The 19520-nt window shown below is 41.8% G+C and overlaps 1 protein-coding gene across 1 annotated transcript; it reads left to right on the top strand.

Moving 5' to 3' along the window:
• The first annotated feature begins 2516 nt into the window (after positions 1 to 2516).
• drd1b (dopamine receptor D1b) lies at positions 2517 to 8872 on the top strand. Its single transcript, XM_068601341.1, has one exon. The coding sequence runs from the start codon at positions 3523 to 3525 to the stop codon at positions 4912 to 4914; it is 1392 nt and encodes a 463-aa protein (XP_068457442.1). The 5' UTR covers positions 2517 to 3522; the 3' UTR covers positions 4915 to 8872.
• Positions 8873 to 19520: the final 10648 nt, after the last annotated feature.

The following is a 19520-nucleotide window of genomic DNA, read 5'->3' as shown; positions in this document are numbered from 1 at the left end:
GTTATATACTTATTGTGTGCTGCTGGATGATGCATCTTGGCTTCACACACCCCATCTGAGTGCAGCCTTTATGATACATTTGATATTAAAGTATATGCATGTAAATCATTGTTGTTGGAATCTTATTTAAGAGTCAAGTTTTTTTTAAGAAAGTTGTGGTGATAACAAATTGGACTGGGTTTAAATTAAAAGAATGGCACTTTCTCCCCCCACACCCCACAGGCCCGATGAGAAACCTCTCCGGAGAATTTCAGGATTTCTCCTCCGATTCATTGCCTGTAGAAATGACAGAGGGTCAGCTGATGGGGTCACTTGATTAACTTCCTGTCAGCAGGCGAGCTGACACACTCTCTGAGCGTCATGAAAAGTTACACAAAGTCTTGTGACGCCGGCTTCATTAGCAAACTTGCTGCATTAATTTGAATTAAAACAGCAGATGTGTGTCAGAAGACTCTTGCTGCTCATTTCAAATGCATCAGGACATTCAATGAATCATGAGAGACGTACGCCCATGTGAATGTTGATGCACAGAGCCTAATAACTAGAGGGTACGCTTTTCTTTCTAATTCTGGTATTTTTTAATATAATCCGCCACATGGGAAAGCAGAGAGAAAGCAAATACCATAAAGTCATGTTTGGGAAGATTAAAAGACAAAATGAAACACCTGACCCATATATGTACGAGGCAAAAAGTCATCCCAAAAAGACATTTCTATTCTATTGCATTTTATTCTATTTTGTTTGCTTTTTGGAGCAGACGTAAATTACCCTGCATGGCTGGTTGTGTGTGCGTGCGTGCGTGAGTGAGTGAGTGAGTGACTGTGTGTGTGTGTTTTTGTGTGTGTGACGTGGTCTTGGTTTGAACTTTGTCGGCTGCACGCACACCCTGGCTCTGTGCTACAGGGAAATGTGGGCGTTGTGTCTGCCAGGCCTCTTACACTTGGCTTGTCTACATGTATTACTCACACACACACACACACACACACACACACACACACACACACACACACACACACACACACACACACACACACACACACACACACACACACATACTTGTGTACAGATCCACAAAAACACACACACGGACATGCTCAGTCATAGGTGCACATGTACAGAGTCCGACACACATGCACACACACACAAATCCATGCGTACAGATCCGCAAACACACACACACACACACACATGTTCAGTCATAGATGCACACACACAAGTCCGACACAACATGCACAACAAGAGTCATCCATTGAGAATTTCTGCCAGGCAGCAGCTAACGGCATAATAGCATTGGCGCGCGCGCACGCACGCACGCACGCACGCACGCACACACACACACACACACACACGCACACACAGCTCAACTCTCGCTGTCTCTCTTACTTCATGGGTCTTCCTGCTGCAGTGGCTCATGGGACTCTAATCTAATTCAGAGTTGTTCAGTCATGTTTATTGAGGTGACGTTAATGCAACGGCGCTGCAGCTCACTCTCTCGGCTCCCACTCTCACTTAATCTCCCACAATCCTGTATCCAGTAGATGGCCTCATTGTGCCTCTATGTGCATGCCTGCTGGCTACAAGTTCATCTCAGGACATCAAGACACCTTCAATTTGAGCCCTTCTGTTCTTTTTGGGACTTTACAACCGTGATATTATCCCATCTTTGTTTTGGTTTGATGCCAGTAGAGGTCACGTGTGAAATACAGCGCAAGCAGATGAAGCGGACGCAATCAATGTTGTTACTATAAAACACGTAACAGTGACTTTGTGGTGTAGCCTGTTTGTGAGTGAGAAATATCAAATCTGACATCAACCGGGTAAAAAAAAAAAGTAAGCTAATGTTTTCACTCTGTAATTGTCCCATTAAAATCCTTATTTAATTAAATATAGTTCGAACAGGTTTTTGCCATAATGTGGCTCAACTCTTTAGCAAAGCAATTTAGTGCTCTAGGGTGTGAATTTGGGTGGCTTTGCCGTTCACAGCCTCCCTGGATAGATGGAGCAGTTGTGGCAAAGACCGTGGCGCACAGCAGCAGGCTGCAGCTGAGCGGAGAGAGAGGAGCGCGCATGAAAACGGGTCTTGGAGAGACCGAGTCATTCCCATCACTCTCAGCCGGCCAGTCAGACCGCAGACACTTCCCAGGGCAACTGAATTTCGCCCAACACAGGATGAACCTATAAAGAGACTCGTGGGGACTGATAAAACACCTGAGGACCGACGCAACAGGGGGAGCGTGCCTGACTTCCCACGGAGGAGTGCGCACAGAGGATGAGCTCCGTCTCCTTCACGTGGTTCCAGGATACAAGTTGGATGTACACCGAAGAGAAATGGATTTTGGCGGGACTGCATTGTTTCTGTTAGTCTGTTCAATTAACAGAGTTTATTTTTGGATTCAATTATTTTCACACGGGAGCCGAGCTGACCACATCCACAGCGCGTGAGCGCGCGCTGTCTAAAGATTTAGAACATAAGAGACATAAACTGCGACTCTGTTTTCAACACGTCAAATCAGAGGTACTTTAGGTGGGTAGCCCAAAAAACTCCTGAATGTTTTTGAAAGCTGTGCGACCGTTTTGCTGTGTCCACACAAATGGTCACGCGAACTGAAGCCAAAGAGGAAAAAAAAAAAAAAACGACCTCGCATCTGGATTACAGCGACATGTCAGCATAAAAAGAGCGGTGAGATTGATGCGCTTTCCTACATGTGATGAATTAGACATTTCGTTCGTATGTCATTGATCTCGAAATGGACTGTTGAGACTTTTGAATGCAGTTTTTTTTTAGCCACATTCTTTGGCTCGTTTTGGGAAATGCGGTGCCATGTACAGTGAGCTGCATTGAATACATAATAATAATACAACACACGATGCCTGGTAGCTGGGGGAGATCAGCTTCTATGAAAGCACCAATATAATCACACGGACACGCCTAGTAGATCATTAAACAAATCAAATAAACGCAGCGCGAAAACCATCGATAGAAGTTATTGATGAGGTGGTATATAAGGCTAATGATTGGCCAAGCCTCTGTTTACTCAACAGCTCGCCAACAATATGGTGTGGAACTTTGTGGCATCCAGAGAGAGGAGAAAAACGAACAAGGACTTTACTTTTGATTTTTATTTAATTTTTTAACTGCTGCTTTCTACTATTTCATGACGACTGTGCGTGGAACTGCAATAACTGCAAACAACAGCTGGAATATCTCTCCTCCTCTTCCATCTAGAATGTCTGCTGCAGCAGGAATTTATGAACCAGGTATTTCTGAGGGTCAAGAGATATTTTTGAAATATTTTTAGCAGTTCTCCTGCAAATATGGTGGTTGTGACAAGGAGCTTATGGATGACCCAGTCTGTGGGAGAGCTGGTGCCGAGACAATTGACCTCTCCACCAGCTACGCCGTCCGTCTAAAACTCCTCCGGAGAGGCACAGCTGCTGCAGGCTGGGGATGTGATGGGGTGACTGTTGACACCCCCCTCACCCACCCCATATCTCACTTTATTAGCAGTGTACAATTAAACAATGGATCAGAATTTCTCAATGGTACAAGATGGAAAGCAGCTGCTGCCCGAGCGAGACTCGTCTAAACGCGTGCTGACGGGATGCTTCCTCTTCCTCCTCATCTTCACCACGCTGCTAGGCAACACGCTTGTGTGCGTCGCCGTCACTAAGTTCCGACACCTGAGGTCGAAGGTCACCAACTTCTTTGTTATCTCGCTGGCCATCTCCGACCTCCTGGTAGCTATCCTGGTAATGCCGTGGAAGGCGGCGACTGAGATCGTGGGCTTCTGGCCGTTCGGCGCGTTCTGCAACGTCTGGGTGGCGTTTGACATCATGTGCTCCACCGCCTCCATCTTGAACCTGTGTGTGATTAGTGTAGACCGCTACTGGGCCATCTCGAGCCCTTTTCGGTATGAACGTAAGATGACCCCTAAAGTGGCATGTCTGATGATCAGTGTGGCGTGGACCCTGTCACTCCTCATCTCCTTCATTCCCGTTCAACTAAACTGGCACAAAGCTCAGACCACCAGCTACGCAGAGCTGAATGGGACGTACACCGGCGATCTGCCCCCCGACAACTGCGACTCCAGCCTTAACAGGACCTACGCCATCTCCTCCTCCCTTATCAGCTTCTACATTCCCGTGGCTATCATGATCGTCACCTACACCCGGATCTACCGCATCGCACAGAAACAGATACGGAGAATATCTGCCCTGGAGCGGGCAGCAGAGAGTGCCAAAAACCGCCACAGCAGCATGGGGAATAGTTCGAGCATTGAGAGCGAGAGCTCATTCAAAATGTCTTTCAAGCGAGAAACCAAAGTCTTAAAGACGCTCTCAGTCATCATGGGAGTGTTTGTGTGCTGCTGGTTGCCCTTCTTTATCCTTAACTGCATGGTTCCGTTCTGCGAGCCGAACTTGCCAGACGGGACCACGGACTTCTTCTGCATCAGCTCCACCACCTTCGATGTGTTTGTGTGGTTTGGCTGGGCAAACTCCTCGCTAAATCCTATCATCTATGCCTTCAACGCCGACTTCCGCAAGGCCTTCTCCATCCTCCTGGGCTGTCACCGGCTCTGCCCCGGGAGCAACGCCATCGAGATCGTCAGCATTAACAACAACATGGGCGCCCCCAACTCGAACCCCAACTCTCAGTATCAGCCCAAGAGTCACATCCCAAAGGAGGGCAACCATTCAGCCAACTATGTGATCCCCCACAGCATCCTGTGTCAGGAGGATGAGTTACAGAAGAAGGATGGATGCGGATTGGAAATTGAGGCGGGAATGGGAAACAACGCCCTGGAGAAACTCTCCCCAGCCATCTCTGGGAATTTAGACAGCGACACTGAGGTCACACTGGAAAAGATCAATCCCATAACACAGAATGGACAGCATAAAACCGTGCCATGTTGAGAGAAGGCAAAGATTGATCGCAGTACACCGAGGCATGGATGTACACACAAAGGGAAGAAAATCTCACACAGGGGGACAGCAAAAGTAACAAAAGAGACGATTATCTTTAAGAAAGCGCCTGACAGGGAAACACTGAGTGGGATATATAGAACCTTAAGACTGTCAACAAAAATCTACATGGAAAAACCTACAGAATGTTTTAAAGTAAAGGCACTTTATCCTGGATATAACTATCTGCAAAATACTCAGCATTTATTGATGAAATTTACACATTTGATGATAAATGTTGATAATGTGAATATTAAAGCAGAACACTAGCTTTGTGCACATGTATACATTTTTTCTTACATTTACAAAGATGTATACATCTGCATGTGTATACTGTACAGTACTGTCACAATCCTGGAAGGACTTAAACACAGTATATACAGTGGAGGAAGATGTAATAACTATTAGCAAAATGTCTTGTAGGTAGGTGCTTTGTATGTGTTTTATGGAAGAGCGAGCGATGTGGGTAAATTGATTTTCGGTACAGAATAATTAGTTGTTTGTTGCAGTTATTTCTCTTGAGTACATTTCTAATGACAATTTCATGCTAAATCAAAACACCTCAGACACCAAAGTGACAGTATTCTGATTCAATCTAAGACAGGCAGGGGACAGATGAGGAAGTTCAGAACCGTATGCCAAGTCATATATTTATGAATATTTCATTTTTACACCTCGCAGTATCTTCAAAGAAGGAAAAGTCTCTCCTATTGTCTACTTTCCTTTCCTTGTATCCTATTCTGACCATCCTGAGTCCTCGTGGGACAGATTAGACATTTCCTACATTTCTTCTCCTTACACCCGGTTTTCATTAGCGTTGTCTCCCATCTCTGTCGCTCTTCAGCAAACCCTCTCTCGGGCCCTACAGTCTCCTCTCCTTTCCATTTTCCTGCTCCCCTTTCCTCAGTCAGCAAAGTCCCTTCCTCCCTCACGCTGCCCTTATTTTTTCAGCCTTGTCAAACTCTTCTCCCCACCGTTTGCTCAGTCAGCACGGCCCTTTACACCTGCACCATACCTTCCTTTTATGTTTTTTTTCTTTGTCTGTCTGTCTCCTCTTCACCGTCTCCTCTGGCAGCCCTCCATTTCATTACTCTGCCCACTTGAAGTGGTACGGTACTTATTATTGTAATGTTTTGCAAATGCCGTCAGTCCATAATTCAAAAAGAATGTAAATCTGTAAACTACAACTTCCACACTCGGAGGCAGCAGCAGAGTTTAGTTTACTTAGCTGTAATGCAAGTGACACTTTGTGACCTTTTGCCGACTTGCAGATATCTGATTTTGTAAATCGCTCACGCTGGGAGCCGTGCTGTTCTGTGGTGGCGATTTAGAGCAATGCAGTGTGACAGACGCTGTGTTCTCAGGGGTGGCGTCCAAGACAAACCACTATGGTGAGGATTACCTTCACGATATTGAACATATTGTTATTGCCACTCCTCTCTCAGTCATTTACTTATGCGCTGATTCCACTGATGTTTTACACTAAGATAATATTTTACAATATGGAGTTTTACATTCAAGGGTCCAGTTAGTGAGACAATGTAGCATTTGCTTAACATTAGCCAGTGTAACCAGTGTGTTAATGGAAAATCCTAGAACATGGTGTCACAGTAGTAGTTAAAGGCATCAGCGACTCTGTAATGTCCATTATACAGCTAATCCATAGCTATTAGCCACCTTAAGTTACTGGTCATTCCGGACCAAAAAAGGCGGAAGCAGCAAAACCTCTCAGTGTGTCTAATGGAGCAATGCTCAATGTTATTTTCTTAGAGGAAAATTGTGCTATTTCTTCTTTTAAAAGAAACATAATTTAACGTTAGAGTAATATGTATTTTTTGACCAATTAAAAAGAAACACAACAACAAAGAACATAAGAAGAGTGTGGAAAAAGGCCTGTAGCCTATTCATTAGCTGTATACATCATTTATAATGTCAAAGATATACAGTATGTAATTCATTGTTCTTTTTTTTAAACTTTTGAATTACATTACATTGCATTTTCAGAGTTTAAGCAAAGGCAAAGTCTACACATAATTATCAGACATGATGAGCTCTCTAATGAAGCCTGTACAGTTGTTTTGTGTCCAATGTTGCTGGGAAAAAATAATGCTCAAACGCATGCTTTCTGACATTGTATGCCGAGCGTCCACCGCATGCTCAGTGTGTCCATAAAGGCGTGACATCAGAGAAAGGAAGAGCTCATCCAATAGAAAGCAATTGGTCTTGAATGAACCATTTGATTTTCCTGCTCTGGAAAATCCAATGCTATCTAGATGGCAAAATAGGGAGGGGAAAGCTTTTAGCTCAATATGTGACTTGGCTTGTGACACAAAAGCAACTCATTGTCCTCTCTGCTGCTCTGTCCTCTTTGCTGCTAGCTGCTGCTCCATCACTTTAAAACAGACATTTATGAACCGGAATTTGGATTAGCGATCCTTTCTTATGAAATTTTCAGAGTAATTAAATTATAATCCAAGTGCCACACATACTAAAACTCTCCCCTCTACTCCTATGCCTTTTTAGTAACTCTCAACCATATCAGCTCAGTGACTCTCCCTTTTCTCTCTTCATCAGTTCTTCTTGATTTACCCCCTAATTATTTCCAAACACAAGCCAGCTCAAACATGCGAGAAAACATGAACTGCACATAATCTGTCAGGCCTGGACATGGAGGGGAAACTGCCTTGGGGAAGATTTGGTTTCCTCTCTCCACCTCCACCCCACCATCCCTTTTCTCCATCTCTTTTTCTTTTCTCTTGGCTGCCTCTGTCGACTTGATGAGTGTTCCCGATGTTAACACAGATTGAATTTCTTATTAAACAGACAGGGCCTACTGTTTCCCTTCTGTGGTTTGAGGTAAATCGTTGAATCAAAGCCCCACCTGGCCGTTCTATTACATTATTATTATTATTATTATTATTATTGCTGTTGCCAAAATTTTTATTTTTGGCTGAATGTGACTGTACTGTAGCTTATGCTGTGATTTAACCAGTGTTTTATAAGCTGACATTTGGGGGGGGTGGGGGGTCTTCTTAATGACATAGAGATTAATCTGCCATTTGTTGTGACATCATTGGCATTTACAAGTTTACCAGATGTTTTTTTTTGTATATGCTGTATGTACACATTTATAGAAACATACCTCCAGCTGTGAGTTGAAATGATCTCTGCTGTATTTTGGCTCCATGTAAAACCCCCCCGAGCCCTCACCTTGTCAACTCGGTGAGTCATCTTTCCAGATGCCACTGCTTTGATTTTGGAGAAGGGTGATGTCAGGCAAGAGTCCCTCAAGCGAGATGTTTTGTTTGATCCGGAGCTATTCCTCCAGGCTGCCCTACATGTTGCTTTGGGGAGCTGTGGTGACAGTACACAGTCTCGCAATCAGTGTACTTACATGACGTATGACAACTTAAGCAAATCTGACAGTGCAGAATCCATCTTCTCCCTCGGATGGCAGACCAGGGGACGCGGCAGACGTAGAGCCAAACAACACTCCCAGGCCTTTGGGGGTGTGGTGATGATGGTTCAGCTCACTTAAACTGTCTGGATAGTGACGGAGTCCCTACCTCGACATTGATTCAGTGACAAAGCTTCATGTACAAAATTAAATTGCAGTATTTAGGGTTGGGGAGTGCAGGGATAGAGTATTGTACAATGATGTTCAAATGTAGTCGTGATGAACACAAGTGCTTTTTTATCTTCAAGAATCCTTAATGTGTGTAGCAAACTTACATGCTGTATGTTTTTCTCCAGTGTGGGATTATAATTTACAGTGAGATGCAGAAGTCAATGACTATTTATATATTTATTTATTTACATGTTTCTGGTGTTCATTCATGAACGTGATGTCAAAGATTATAACCCTCCGGATAATTTCAGTATTTAGTTTACAGTTTGTACAAAAAAAAAATGTGCCCTTCTTGTAAATTAAACATGTATGTATTTTTTTTTACATCTGTGCCCACCGAGTTGCGTTTATTTGTGGCGGGTGTGTGAAAGCGAGTGGCGTTGTATCTTTGACAGTGAGTGGCTATTGGAAGATCATGTCGCTGCAGAGGATCGATGGAGATTGATTTTGAACGGTGACGCATATTTTTTTCCAGCTCCCTGAGCGTGGTGTCCTCGCCGTGTCCCTGCCTTCGCCCCGCATTTACATAACCTGACAACCACTTGACGGTTGACACGTCCTCTTGCTCTGCTCTCTCACCCGCCTCATTGGTTAACTTAAATGTTGGCTCGAACACATGCGGGCTTAAATGCACACACAGTAACGTTTTGAAACATCCACAACAATAAAAGATAACACGTACACCTTTTTTTTTTTTCATCAGATTACATCTCTGTAACACGGGCGTTTGTAAGAGTGATTCTCAAACTGAATAGGTCTAGTGCACGTGACGTTGAATGGAAAAGAACTATTTACCTTATTTTCCTAGTCAGTCTCAACATTAGTTGTGTAATACGCAACTTATTTAAGAGTCTGAATTGGATTTAGCTTACAGCTATGAGTATCCCAGCTTTTTTATTCAGCATTTGTGGATCCTGGCATGATCAATAATTTCTTTTCAGATCACTTGGTTGAAACTTATTTTATCAGCTTTTTACCTGAAGGCAAAACACAATAAAAATTCAAATCACTCGGACTACTCAGAAGCACTTGCCAAAACAAATGACGCAATCTTAAACTGTCAGATTGTAGAGTTCCACTTCAAAGCATTGCTTTGCATTTTCCCCGGTGGATTAAGCAATGTAAAAATCAACATTTGAGTCTGGTGCTTAATCTCATTCAACACATCTTTGCCGACGCTATGTATGTATTTAGTAAGGGTCAATGTATCGTAATTGGGTGGTATGCCTCAAGAATAGTCTCACTTTTAATTTTTGTGATGATTTGTATTACTTTGGCAGTCCACGGTGCAGTGGGATGCAGTCAAGTGAAAAATGACACAAGCAAATCTGCAGCATCCCGTTGGCTGACTGCTCCGTAGCTGCCAGTGCAGCTTTAACTAACATCTGTTTAATTTTGTCTCTCAAACACACATTTGTTGGAGTAATTTCAAAATGAAATTGGATCTAGGCAGAATAGCTTGTTTAACTCCAGATTGAAAAAAAAACAAAAAAACATTTGAACTCAAACTGTTTGTATTTTAAGACAAAGAAAAACACAAAGTGTCCATCTGTATAGTCACATATAATAAGTGTTTAGTGTACATTTTTACAGATGCTTTGAACAGATATTTTCTCCCTTAAGACTCTCGCAAGTTTATCCAGTGCGCTTAATTTTAAGCCCCACCTAATTTAAAGCACGCTATCAATGGTTGCGATGCACACGGGTTACAGTCACGGCAATTGGAAGTGCATTTTAAATTAATTGTATTTGATTCAGTATGTTTGCACAAGAGAAATGGCACAGTGATTTACTCAAGTTCTCAAGTTGTCAAACCTCCTGCAAAACCAATAAACACAGCATTGGTGGCGTTTGCTCATATAATTCATGATTGATTTAGATTTGTTGCAGTTCTGCTCGATGGTTTCTTCTTTGTGTATTGATCCTCATGTGTTTTTTTCAAGTGTAAGCTCTTACGGTGACTTGTTTCCAATTTAGTTCTTGTTCAAATACACCAAATGACCATATCAGGGTGTTGTTTGAGTAGCTGCACACACAGTTGCTGAAATTGTAGTTTAAGAAAATACAGAGAAAGTTAACAACCTCGACGTATTCTCAGACAGTACAAGGATTCAAACAACTTATTTAGAGCAGTGTACTTTCACAGTGAAGTGTCACAGGTTCATTACCTTGCTGCAGTTTCTCACCTGGCTTAACCACAGACCTCTACGGCGCAATCATTTAGTTTTCCAACACCAAAATAAATCTTCCTCTGAAAACAAGAAACTTACAGGGTACAAGACATACTTTTTATAAGCTTTAATTGTCTTTATTTCGTCCAACAAATGGTTGTAATCTTTAAATTGATTGAACATGGCGAAACACGGCCGACAATCCTGTGAGCTTCCTTTTAGAAAGGGAGATAAATCATGGTGGTTGAAGGTCTAATCGGTTTCCTATTGAAATGTGCTTAAGCCCAGTGAGAGGCAGCAGCAACAGACTGGTGCCTTTATGGTATGCAAAGCTATTCATAAATGATGGGAAACCACACAATTAACCTGGATTCACTCAACAATAACGTAAAATGCTGGCACAGCACTGTGTATTGATATTTAACCTATCCGGGTCCGGCCTGAGAGAGGGAGAGGCAGGAGTGGGGTCACTGTGGAAATACAATCAAGGTTAATGACGGACTCCAGGCAGCAAAATGCAACATGGCTTTGTCTCTGTGTGTGTGTGTGTGTGTGTGTGTGTGTGTGTGTGTGTGTGTGTGTGTGTGTGTGTGTGTCTGTCTATCTGTGAGAGTGTTTGAGAGAAAGAGAGAGAGAGAGAGAGAGAGAGAGAGAGAGTGAGTGTGAGTGCATGTAATGAGCTTATGTAACTACAACAGCACTCATTCAGCTCCTTTGCTCATTCCCTTCCTTTCCAAAATTCAGAGCGGTGCACATTTGCTGCTACATTTCATACAGATGGACCAAATGATTAGAGGCTGAGATAATATTTTTTTGGACAATTGGGGGGATTATGTTCCTGACGGAGACTCTAGCCCAGCATGTTTACAGAGCCCAGCAAGTGGGAAAAGGCAAAGTGGCAATTTACACCCGGGTGTATGCAGCGTGGCAGAGAAAAGGACCCAGGTGTCCGTGTTGAGTTTGAACTTTTCATCCATCGCAACCCACTCATTAGACATGGACCTACTTTGTTGCTTTTTTCACTGCTGTTACTATTACTACTGCCACTACATCCTCCTGCCAGAAAGGGAAGAAAATTGCCAAATGAAGTGGCTCTAACAAATACAGTCAAGTTCTTGTATTTATGGGCGCTGAAATTACAGGCTGACACGTCAGTTAGGAAGGAGCACCAACGGCGTTAGCAGTAGTCTAATAGCTAGATGAAGTCAATCCTAAATGTGCTTTTTCCTTAAACTCTCTCTTTCTCATGTATCATTTTAAACAAACCCCCTGCCTTTTCTCATAGCTCATTAACAGACTTTAACTCAACACTCGCTGCAGCACGCTGAGCAACTTAAACAATGAAGGTTATGTAAAATGTTATGTCAATGAAGGTTAGGTCATAGAAAATCAATAGGTCATTTGGGTTTAACGGTTTAATTTAGGACTTTGATATGTGGGTTTTGGCTGCTGAAGACATAATAAATAATCCATGTATGTAAATCCTTCTGTCGTTGAATGTGGAATGGTGACCCACAGAACTGATCTGAAACCCTCTCCAGCATCCTTTGATAATGCCATATTTACTTCAAAGAGATGCTTTTCTTCTGCGAACACCAGAACTGAGACCTCCGTGGTGTTGAACTGGTGCTCTTGATTATGCTTACGAGTCATGATATTTGCAACTTCCTTGTACAACCTGTTACCAGTGGGACCTGGTGTTGACTTTGTCTTTTCATTTGATGTCGACAAGCGTTCATTTAAATCCATGTCCTTGCGAGCAATGTCTTTACCTCCGTCTCTGCCAGCAAATTCTCGGAGGCCTTTTTGACAGCTACTTACGACATTACTCAGTGCCTCCGCTCAACACTGAGGGGCCTTTTATCACTCCGCTTGACTTCTCTGCTCCCTTGAGGGACAAAAAAAGAAAAACAAAGGTACAAATAGACTTAGATGGCATCCTTACAATACTGTGAAAGTTATAACATTGGAAAACTTTAAGTCCTAAAGATCTGTAAGACTCTATTTTCAGAACTATCATAACCCTTTGTTTTTTATATTATTGATCCAGGTATGAGCCCAAAGTACTCTCTCTCTCTCTCTGACAGGACCCTATCTGTCACTGTCATGACTTTTGAAGGGAAGACCTCCATCTGTCCCCTGCATATTGTTTCTGCCTGTCTAAGCTGTTGAAACCACACACATCAACCATTTCACCCACAAACACCTGTCTCAGATTTTCTTATCATTACACATATATGAAATTCGACCTCTGCATTTCACCGATCCTTCACATTAGGAGCAGTTGGCTGCAGTGAAGCGCCCAGGCAGCAACATGGGGTACAAAGCCTTTTTCAAGGACCCTCCGACATCCGGCCAGGAGGAGCCGGAAATCAAACGTCAAGGTATTGATCAAAGGACGACCCGCTCTACCCTGTGAGCCCCAACTGTCCCACTTAACATTTTTACTGCCAGTTTTCGTTGGCATCTTGTGCTCATATTTCATGCATTTTGTACAAAACATTAACCATGTCATGCTATGCCAGCACAACAAGCTCAAACTGTCAAGGTAACAAGCCACTTCAGAAGGCCACGTCTCTAAATAGCTCACTCACTCTGACACGTATACACCCACTCAACTATGCAAAGTTCAGAAGATATTTGTCTTTATTCTTGTTCCAAGCTCTTCGGACACAAACTCTGAAAAATTGATCAACGCCATCACATTTATAGGCTAAATTACATTGCGTGGCTTCCTGCCAATGTCTGAAGCCTAAATACTAACTGAGCCTCTTATCTCCTCCCTTCTTGTCTAGTCTTCTTGTCTCTCCTTCCAAACCCTCTTTGTCCTTCTTCTCTAACTCCCCTCCTTCCCTCTCCTCTTCCCAAGCAGTGCAGTGACTCACATCTCATCAAGAAATGGAACATGCAAGTTATCTCTATTACCTCTTGACTCAGGTAATACAATAGTAAAACAATAAGTAGAAGTTCTTGAAAATAAATTTAGTGAAACAGATACTAAAAGCATGATTGACAGAGAGTCACGAGGTTGAAATCCTGCCAACAAATCATATTTCCATAAAGAAGAGTACAAAAGTTTCATGTTTTGAATGGCAGCTTCTCAGTGGCTTGTAAAACTTTCCAGGTCCTTGAAAACTAAGAGCAGAAGGAAGCACCCTGTCTTGTAAATTCTTGTTTTAAGGAGCAAGGTTTTACTCTCTTGTTATGATTCTATGTTTTATTCATAAACACACTGGTGCCTTTTTCGGCCATGGTGAGGGTGCACCCTTGCTTTCAACACGGTATGGATGGCGAGTCCGGGTTCCATTCCTCATTATCATATCGGCATAATGCTAATATGTGGTCATTCAGGTCATATCAGATCTCTATTCTAGTTACTTCCAATATTTGTTTTGGTGGAATGTTATATTGCATCATTAATGACAAATTATATATTGTCTCAGCTTTTGCAATGTGTGTAAAGGGAAGTGTGTGTGTGTGTGTGTGTGTTTTCCTCTAAAATAAATTAATGATTATTCACTGCACTGTGTAGCTATACAAAATGATCAAATAAAGAAGTAAAAAAAACTGCTATAGCACAACTTGCATTTGCACTTTTTTAGTGTAAAATGTCACGTTCAAGCTGATAAATCCAGTGACTTACAAGTTAAGGTTGCAGCCTACTGGGCCATAAAGTCAAGGCAAATGAACCTCAAGGATAAATAACACATAAATAAAGCAATTAAAAGTAACAATAAAATAAAGCTGTTTAAAAAGACACATAAATTAGCGATCACTTCAAGTCTTGCATACAAAATCTTCCTAATATTTCAATAGATATGTGTGGAAAGCAGAGAGTGTACATTGCTCTCGAGGGCCCGGCCACCACCCGTTCTACTGGCTTTGCACATTCATTCTGCGGATGTCAATTTTAATGCAGTTTCTCTCTGCTATCAATCAATTTTTCAGTCGTTAGCCCAGACTGGAGCCAACGTGCACTTGAAGAACAAATACAGACAGCGAGTCTCTTCCCGCGTGCATAATTCAAGCTTGTCATGGTGGTCAGAAACATGACGATACAGATGAAAGCATGTGTCGCTTCGTCCCTGCTGGATGTGTAAATTGGCTGCTGTTTGCTGACAAGTTTGCCATAACATCAACTTGAAAGGTAATGAAATGTCAGCGTTGTGTCAGATTTGGAGAATGTGAACTGAAGGCGCCTGGATCTCCACTTTTCACGGTTTGAGTTTTCGGAAGTTTGCTGAATTCGACAATGAACGTGAGCCACATTTATGCCTCACCGTTATACAAACTGTCCCTTTCCTTCATGTCTCCTGGGTTCTCCTCATCGTACCCAAGTGTGGTGAAGACTAACTGAATTAAAGATGATGCCAGTCTCACTCTGAAAGTGATGTGGCTCTACATATCTAGGCCAACACCAACACAAACGACACCAAGAGATCTGAATTTACCTGTGAAGGTGGGAACGTCCAGTGTCCTTCTGTTTTGGTTTTGTGTTTTTTAGGTTTCACCTACTTTCCATTAGAAAAAGGTGAGTCAATGCTGCTAGTCAGTTAGCACTATCTGGTAAGGTTACTTCCCTAGTCTCAGGGCTAGTCAAACACCTCTACTGTATTTCATCAGGGGCGGGAGTAGTATTTCGTGGAGTTAAAAGTACAATATGTGCATCTTAGTAGTGGTCGTCAGTTTTGAGAAGGGTCTTGCTGCAGCCTCGCGGACTACACACCAATCTCACAAATGTAACTTTTTGTAACTTATTCATTAGATCCCTGAGTTGAGCTTTTCTGCTTCCTTTTGTCTACATTTGGGTCTTTCCTGTTCATAGGCTGTGACAACTAAAGTACCTCAAATTTCGAGTAAATGTGTGTACTTGTACATTCCACTACTGCTCTCCATTGACACCTGAGGTTTGGTTTGGATACGTTAAGACGGATTATGATGTTGTGATCCCTTTGCCTATATGTGTTAATTCTATGTATCTAGTGTATCTGCATGTGACTCTGTGCAGCTGCTGCTGTCGCTTATCTGCTCCTGACCAGTGCTGTGTTTGCTATGTTCTGTGCTGCTCTGAGCACCTGTCTCCTCTTCGCTTCCTTTAATTTGTAATGTAGTGATTTATGTCTAAACCTCCCGAGGCATAGCCGGTGTGCCCTACTTTAGACTACACAAAGATGTTAGGTGGAATTAAATAACTCATGGCATGTATTAATTCTAAATAGATTTCTCTATTAACAAGCATTTCCCCTTGCAAATGAATTTCTCTATTGACCTGCCTGCCTCCTTGAAAATAACTTATACGGTTAGTTAATGGATTTTTAAAATTTAATTTATTTGAACTCAAACATGACATTATAATTTCATTGGAATGGTATGTAACACATTACCCCATAAACGTTCAATCAAGTTTAATTCATCTTAGTTTACTTTCAAGAGAAAATCTGATGCCCTTAGTCTCTAGTTTGAACTATGATTTTAAACAGCTTGCACAGCAGATATTAGGTTTGCTATTAATTGAAACGTTCCCCTAACTTAGGGATCTAATAGAGATTTACCTTTTGTGCTTTCAACAAAAACTCCAAACCCCATGTCATCTGCTCAATTGAAATAAATTGGTGGGTCGGGAAGATTATTAGACTTATTAATATTTGTAAAAGTTTTTGATGTTGCATTAATGGTTTCAGGAAAAGCTTGCACAAGTCTACCCATTAAAGTAGCATTGTCCTCCCTTGACACCATATTTGAAACACTGTATTTAGTGGGTTTTATTTGCTCAGCCTCCCAGACATGTTTCTTCCAGAAGGGTCCTGAACTCGGCTCATTAAACCATTAAACTGACGGCTGCTTTTAAACGGTTAACGCTACTGAGAGGAGCATTAATTGCATCATTCTGAAGATGTCTTGGATTTTTTTGGTCTGAAAAACAATGGTAAAAATTGGAAACTACATATTTTCAACGCTCTTATCTCGTTGACGGATCATGAACATCACATGGAGGCAGATTTCCCTTCTTTTCCACTCTGCTTGTTGTTGTTGACGCCTTTAGGCAAGGTCACCAAGCTCATCTGCCTGCCTTGAATTTTTCAACATATCCCTATCAGTTTTCATCAGTGAATCCACAGAAAATTGCTTTTTTTTTACTAAGACAAATCCCTCCTTTCTTTCTTATCACAACTGTGTTTGCTTACCTTGCATGGAGGAGTGTAACCATATTTGATCAGTGTCGGAAAGTCGAGGTGTTTTTTTATTACAATTCTGTTATTTACAGTGGGAACCCGCTGTCAAAGAAACTTACCTGGATAAAAATAAAAATGACTAGTGGAAAAAGATGAACTTGTGTATTTCAAAAACCAGGAATTGGCCACCTGGCCAATCTAATCAGGACAAGTAATCATAATGAACTGTGACTTGTTCAAAATCTTATAATGATGTTGCTTGACAAACTGCTGGCCCAGCGGGTCAACGGGCCAAGAGGGAAAACTCCTGCTGTTCCAGATGGCCAGTCCAGCATGCTCATGGGGTAATTGTATTTTCATATCCCGCCAGTCGTTGCTAATTAACTGGCTAATTCATCAATAAAGAAAGTTAAACCAAAACATTTCAATAAATGACAAAGTGAGAGGCAGCACTGTAATTTTTTTTTCTTTTTTTTTAAGTACACTTTTGAGAAACTTAGTTTTTCTTATCTGTAGAGACACCATGCATGTGGAATTATAAGTAGGCCAAAACATGCAGGGAATTTATCAAAGCCCATCACCGTACACCGCAACAAGCAAAACATAACAAAATGAGCGCGTTACTACAACTTGGTTTGATGCATAATAACATCACTGTGCTGAGAGCAGTGGTCAGTAATTAAAGCATTCTGCGGTATTAATTTGTTTCATTACATGTTGTTAATTTACTGGGTTTGCTGCACCCTTTTTTTCTCTGTTGTGACAAATGTTCACATAAAAACAAATCTTGGCAGAGATACAACAAAGATCAAGCTTAATTGCTGTGAAAGGACAGTTTTCTCATTGCAGGTAAATCTGGCAGAGCATCTATTATGTCAGCTTCCTTGATTCAAGCCTTCAAGCGCTAAATTCGGCACACAAAAAATCTCATGTTGAATGACGCTGCCACTGCCAAGTTTTTCCTCTTTGAAATGCAGGCTTCACTTCTATTTTAAATCAAGAGATATTGTTCTTTAACCCTTTGAAGGAAGTCTCATTGAAGAAAAAGGTGGCCGACATTAAACTAACTTTCTAAAATCATGCTTAAGATGGCGAAAGGTTCGTACATTGGCTTATGAACTCACAATTGTCTGTTCCTGACTGTTATTATAATATTAGAGCTTTGTCTTTTCTATTCTTTAGTTTTCTTGAAGAGAGGAATTAGGGTTTGGCTCCCAATTGTCTATTTGTGTCCGCAGAATGTTTTCTTTTCTTTATTTTGGTTTGAAAGGAAAAGGAAAGGATGATTGTTTCATACCTACAAAGCTTGTGCCAGTTAGAGTCCCAATTTCCCATTCACCCTGTTCCTCCACTCAGCCAAACAGTCAAAGGTGGAAGCAGATACATTCTTTTATTTCCACAAGGATCCAGCAGTGCTTTATTCTCCTCTGTGCCTCGTGCATGAATGCTTTCTTCTTTTTCGCTTTATTTTCAGTAAAATAAGAAGAACGAAATGTGATTCATGAAACATGCACTGACTGCCATGTCTTCTCTTTCCCACCTGAGTAAGTTGATGAATTTCATGTGATCTTAATTTTGGATGCTTGGAAATTTCCAATTTGTATAGGTAAACACCCCCATAAAACTGTATAAGGGCATTAGACCTTAGTGCCCTGTGTAAACCACACACCAACAAGCCACTGACATTTGACAACGAATGTTAAACTGAAACAGAAGAAAGTGTCAGAACAACAGACATGGATGAGTGCATTGGAAATTCAGGGATGAGGTCTGATATCTCTCTGGACCACAGCCATTAAACATCCTGTCAGCATTAGACAGAAAACCGCAAGGTCAACTAGCAACAGCTGAGGACAATGGGGAATACCGATCCAATCTTCAAAGTCAATTTCATTTAGTTGATAGCTTTAATTGATTTCACATTAAAGGTATTTCAAAATCTGTAGCCTGTGATTATGCCAATTTCAAATTGTTTGTAAATTAATGAATACTACATGTTTGTATTTATTTGCAGATGCATCTGGCTCCAGTGTGTATCAACGTCTGAGCACCCCGGGATCAGCGAGACTATCCACTACAGCAGAGGTCATCTTGGAGTCGGTCCGAACAAAGAATATAAGACTCTTCGTAACAGAAGGCATTAGGCTCTTCAATATGTCATCTACTTGTTCACATTTTTATGACACTCTCAAAGGAATAAATGAAACAATCAATCAAATCAATGCCATTACAATTCGGGGTGCTTTGCATACAGGCTGAGGCCATTTCATAATTTAGCAAAGGTGATCTGCTTTACAGTTAAAAAGGTGAAATTTGGGTTTCAACGCCATCTCTCATGAAATCAACCTCTATGGCTTCTGTTTGTGGCAGTGGGGTTGTGTTGGTACAACATGTTGAATTACAATATTGTGCAGAACACAGCAGGCCGTAATTAATTTGCACATGATTTCAGGCGTGGAAGAAAAGCTTGCCACCTGCTTTGTGGAGGCCCAGCCGTCAGTTTCTGGTTATGGGCCACATTCTGCAGGATCTGAGGCTTAAGGGCTGTCGTAAGCCATGCCAGGTGGGATAGCCCAGATCCCCTAA

The sequence above is a fragment of the Clinocottus analis genome, unplaced genomic scaffold, assembly GCF_023055335.1.
Source record: "Clinocottus analis isolate CAN_PGR_092001 unplaced genomic scaffold, fCliAna1.0.p SCAF_5, whole genome shotgun sequence".
NCBI lineage: Eukaryota > Metazoa > Chordata > Actinopteri > Perciformes > Cottidae > Clinocottus > Clinocottus analis.
The sequence above is the reverse complement of the archived record's forward strand: the minus strand, read 5'-3'. Positions and strand labels throughout refer to the sequence as shown.

Bases quoted from the DNA above. Each gene is read 5' to 3' on its own strand.
- drd1b (XM_068601341.1), top strand. From the start codon at position 3,523: ATGGATCAGAATTTCTCAATGGTACAAGATGGAAAGCAGCTGCTGCCC.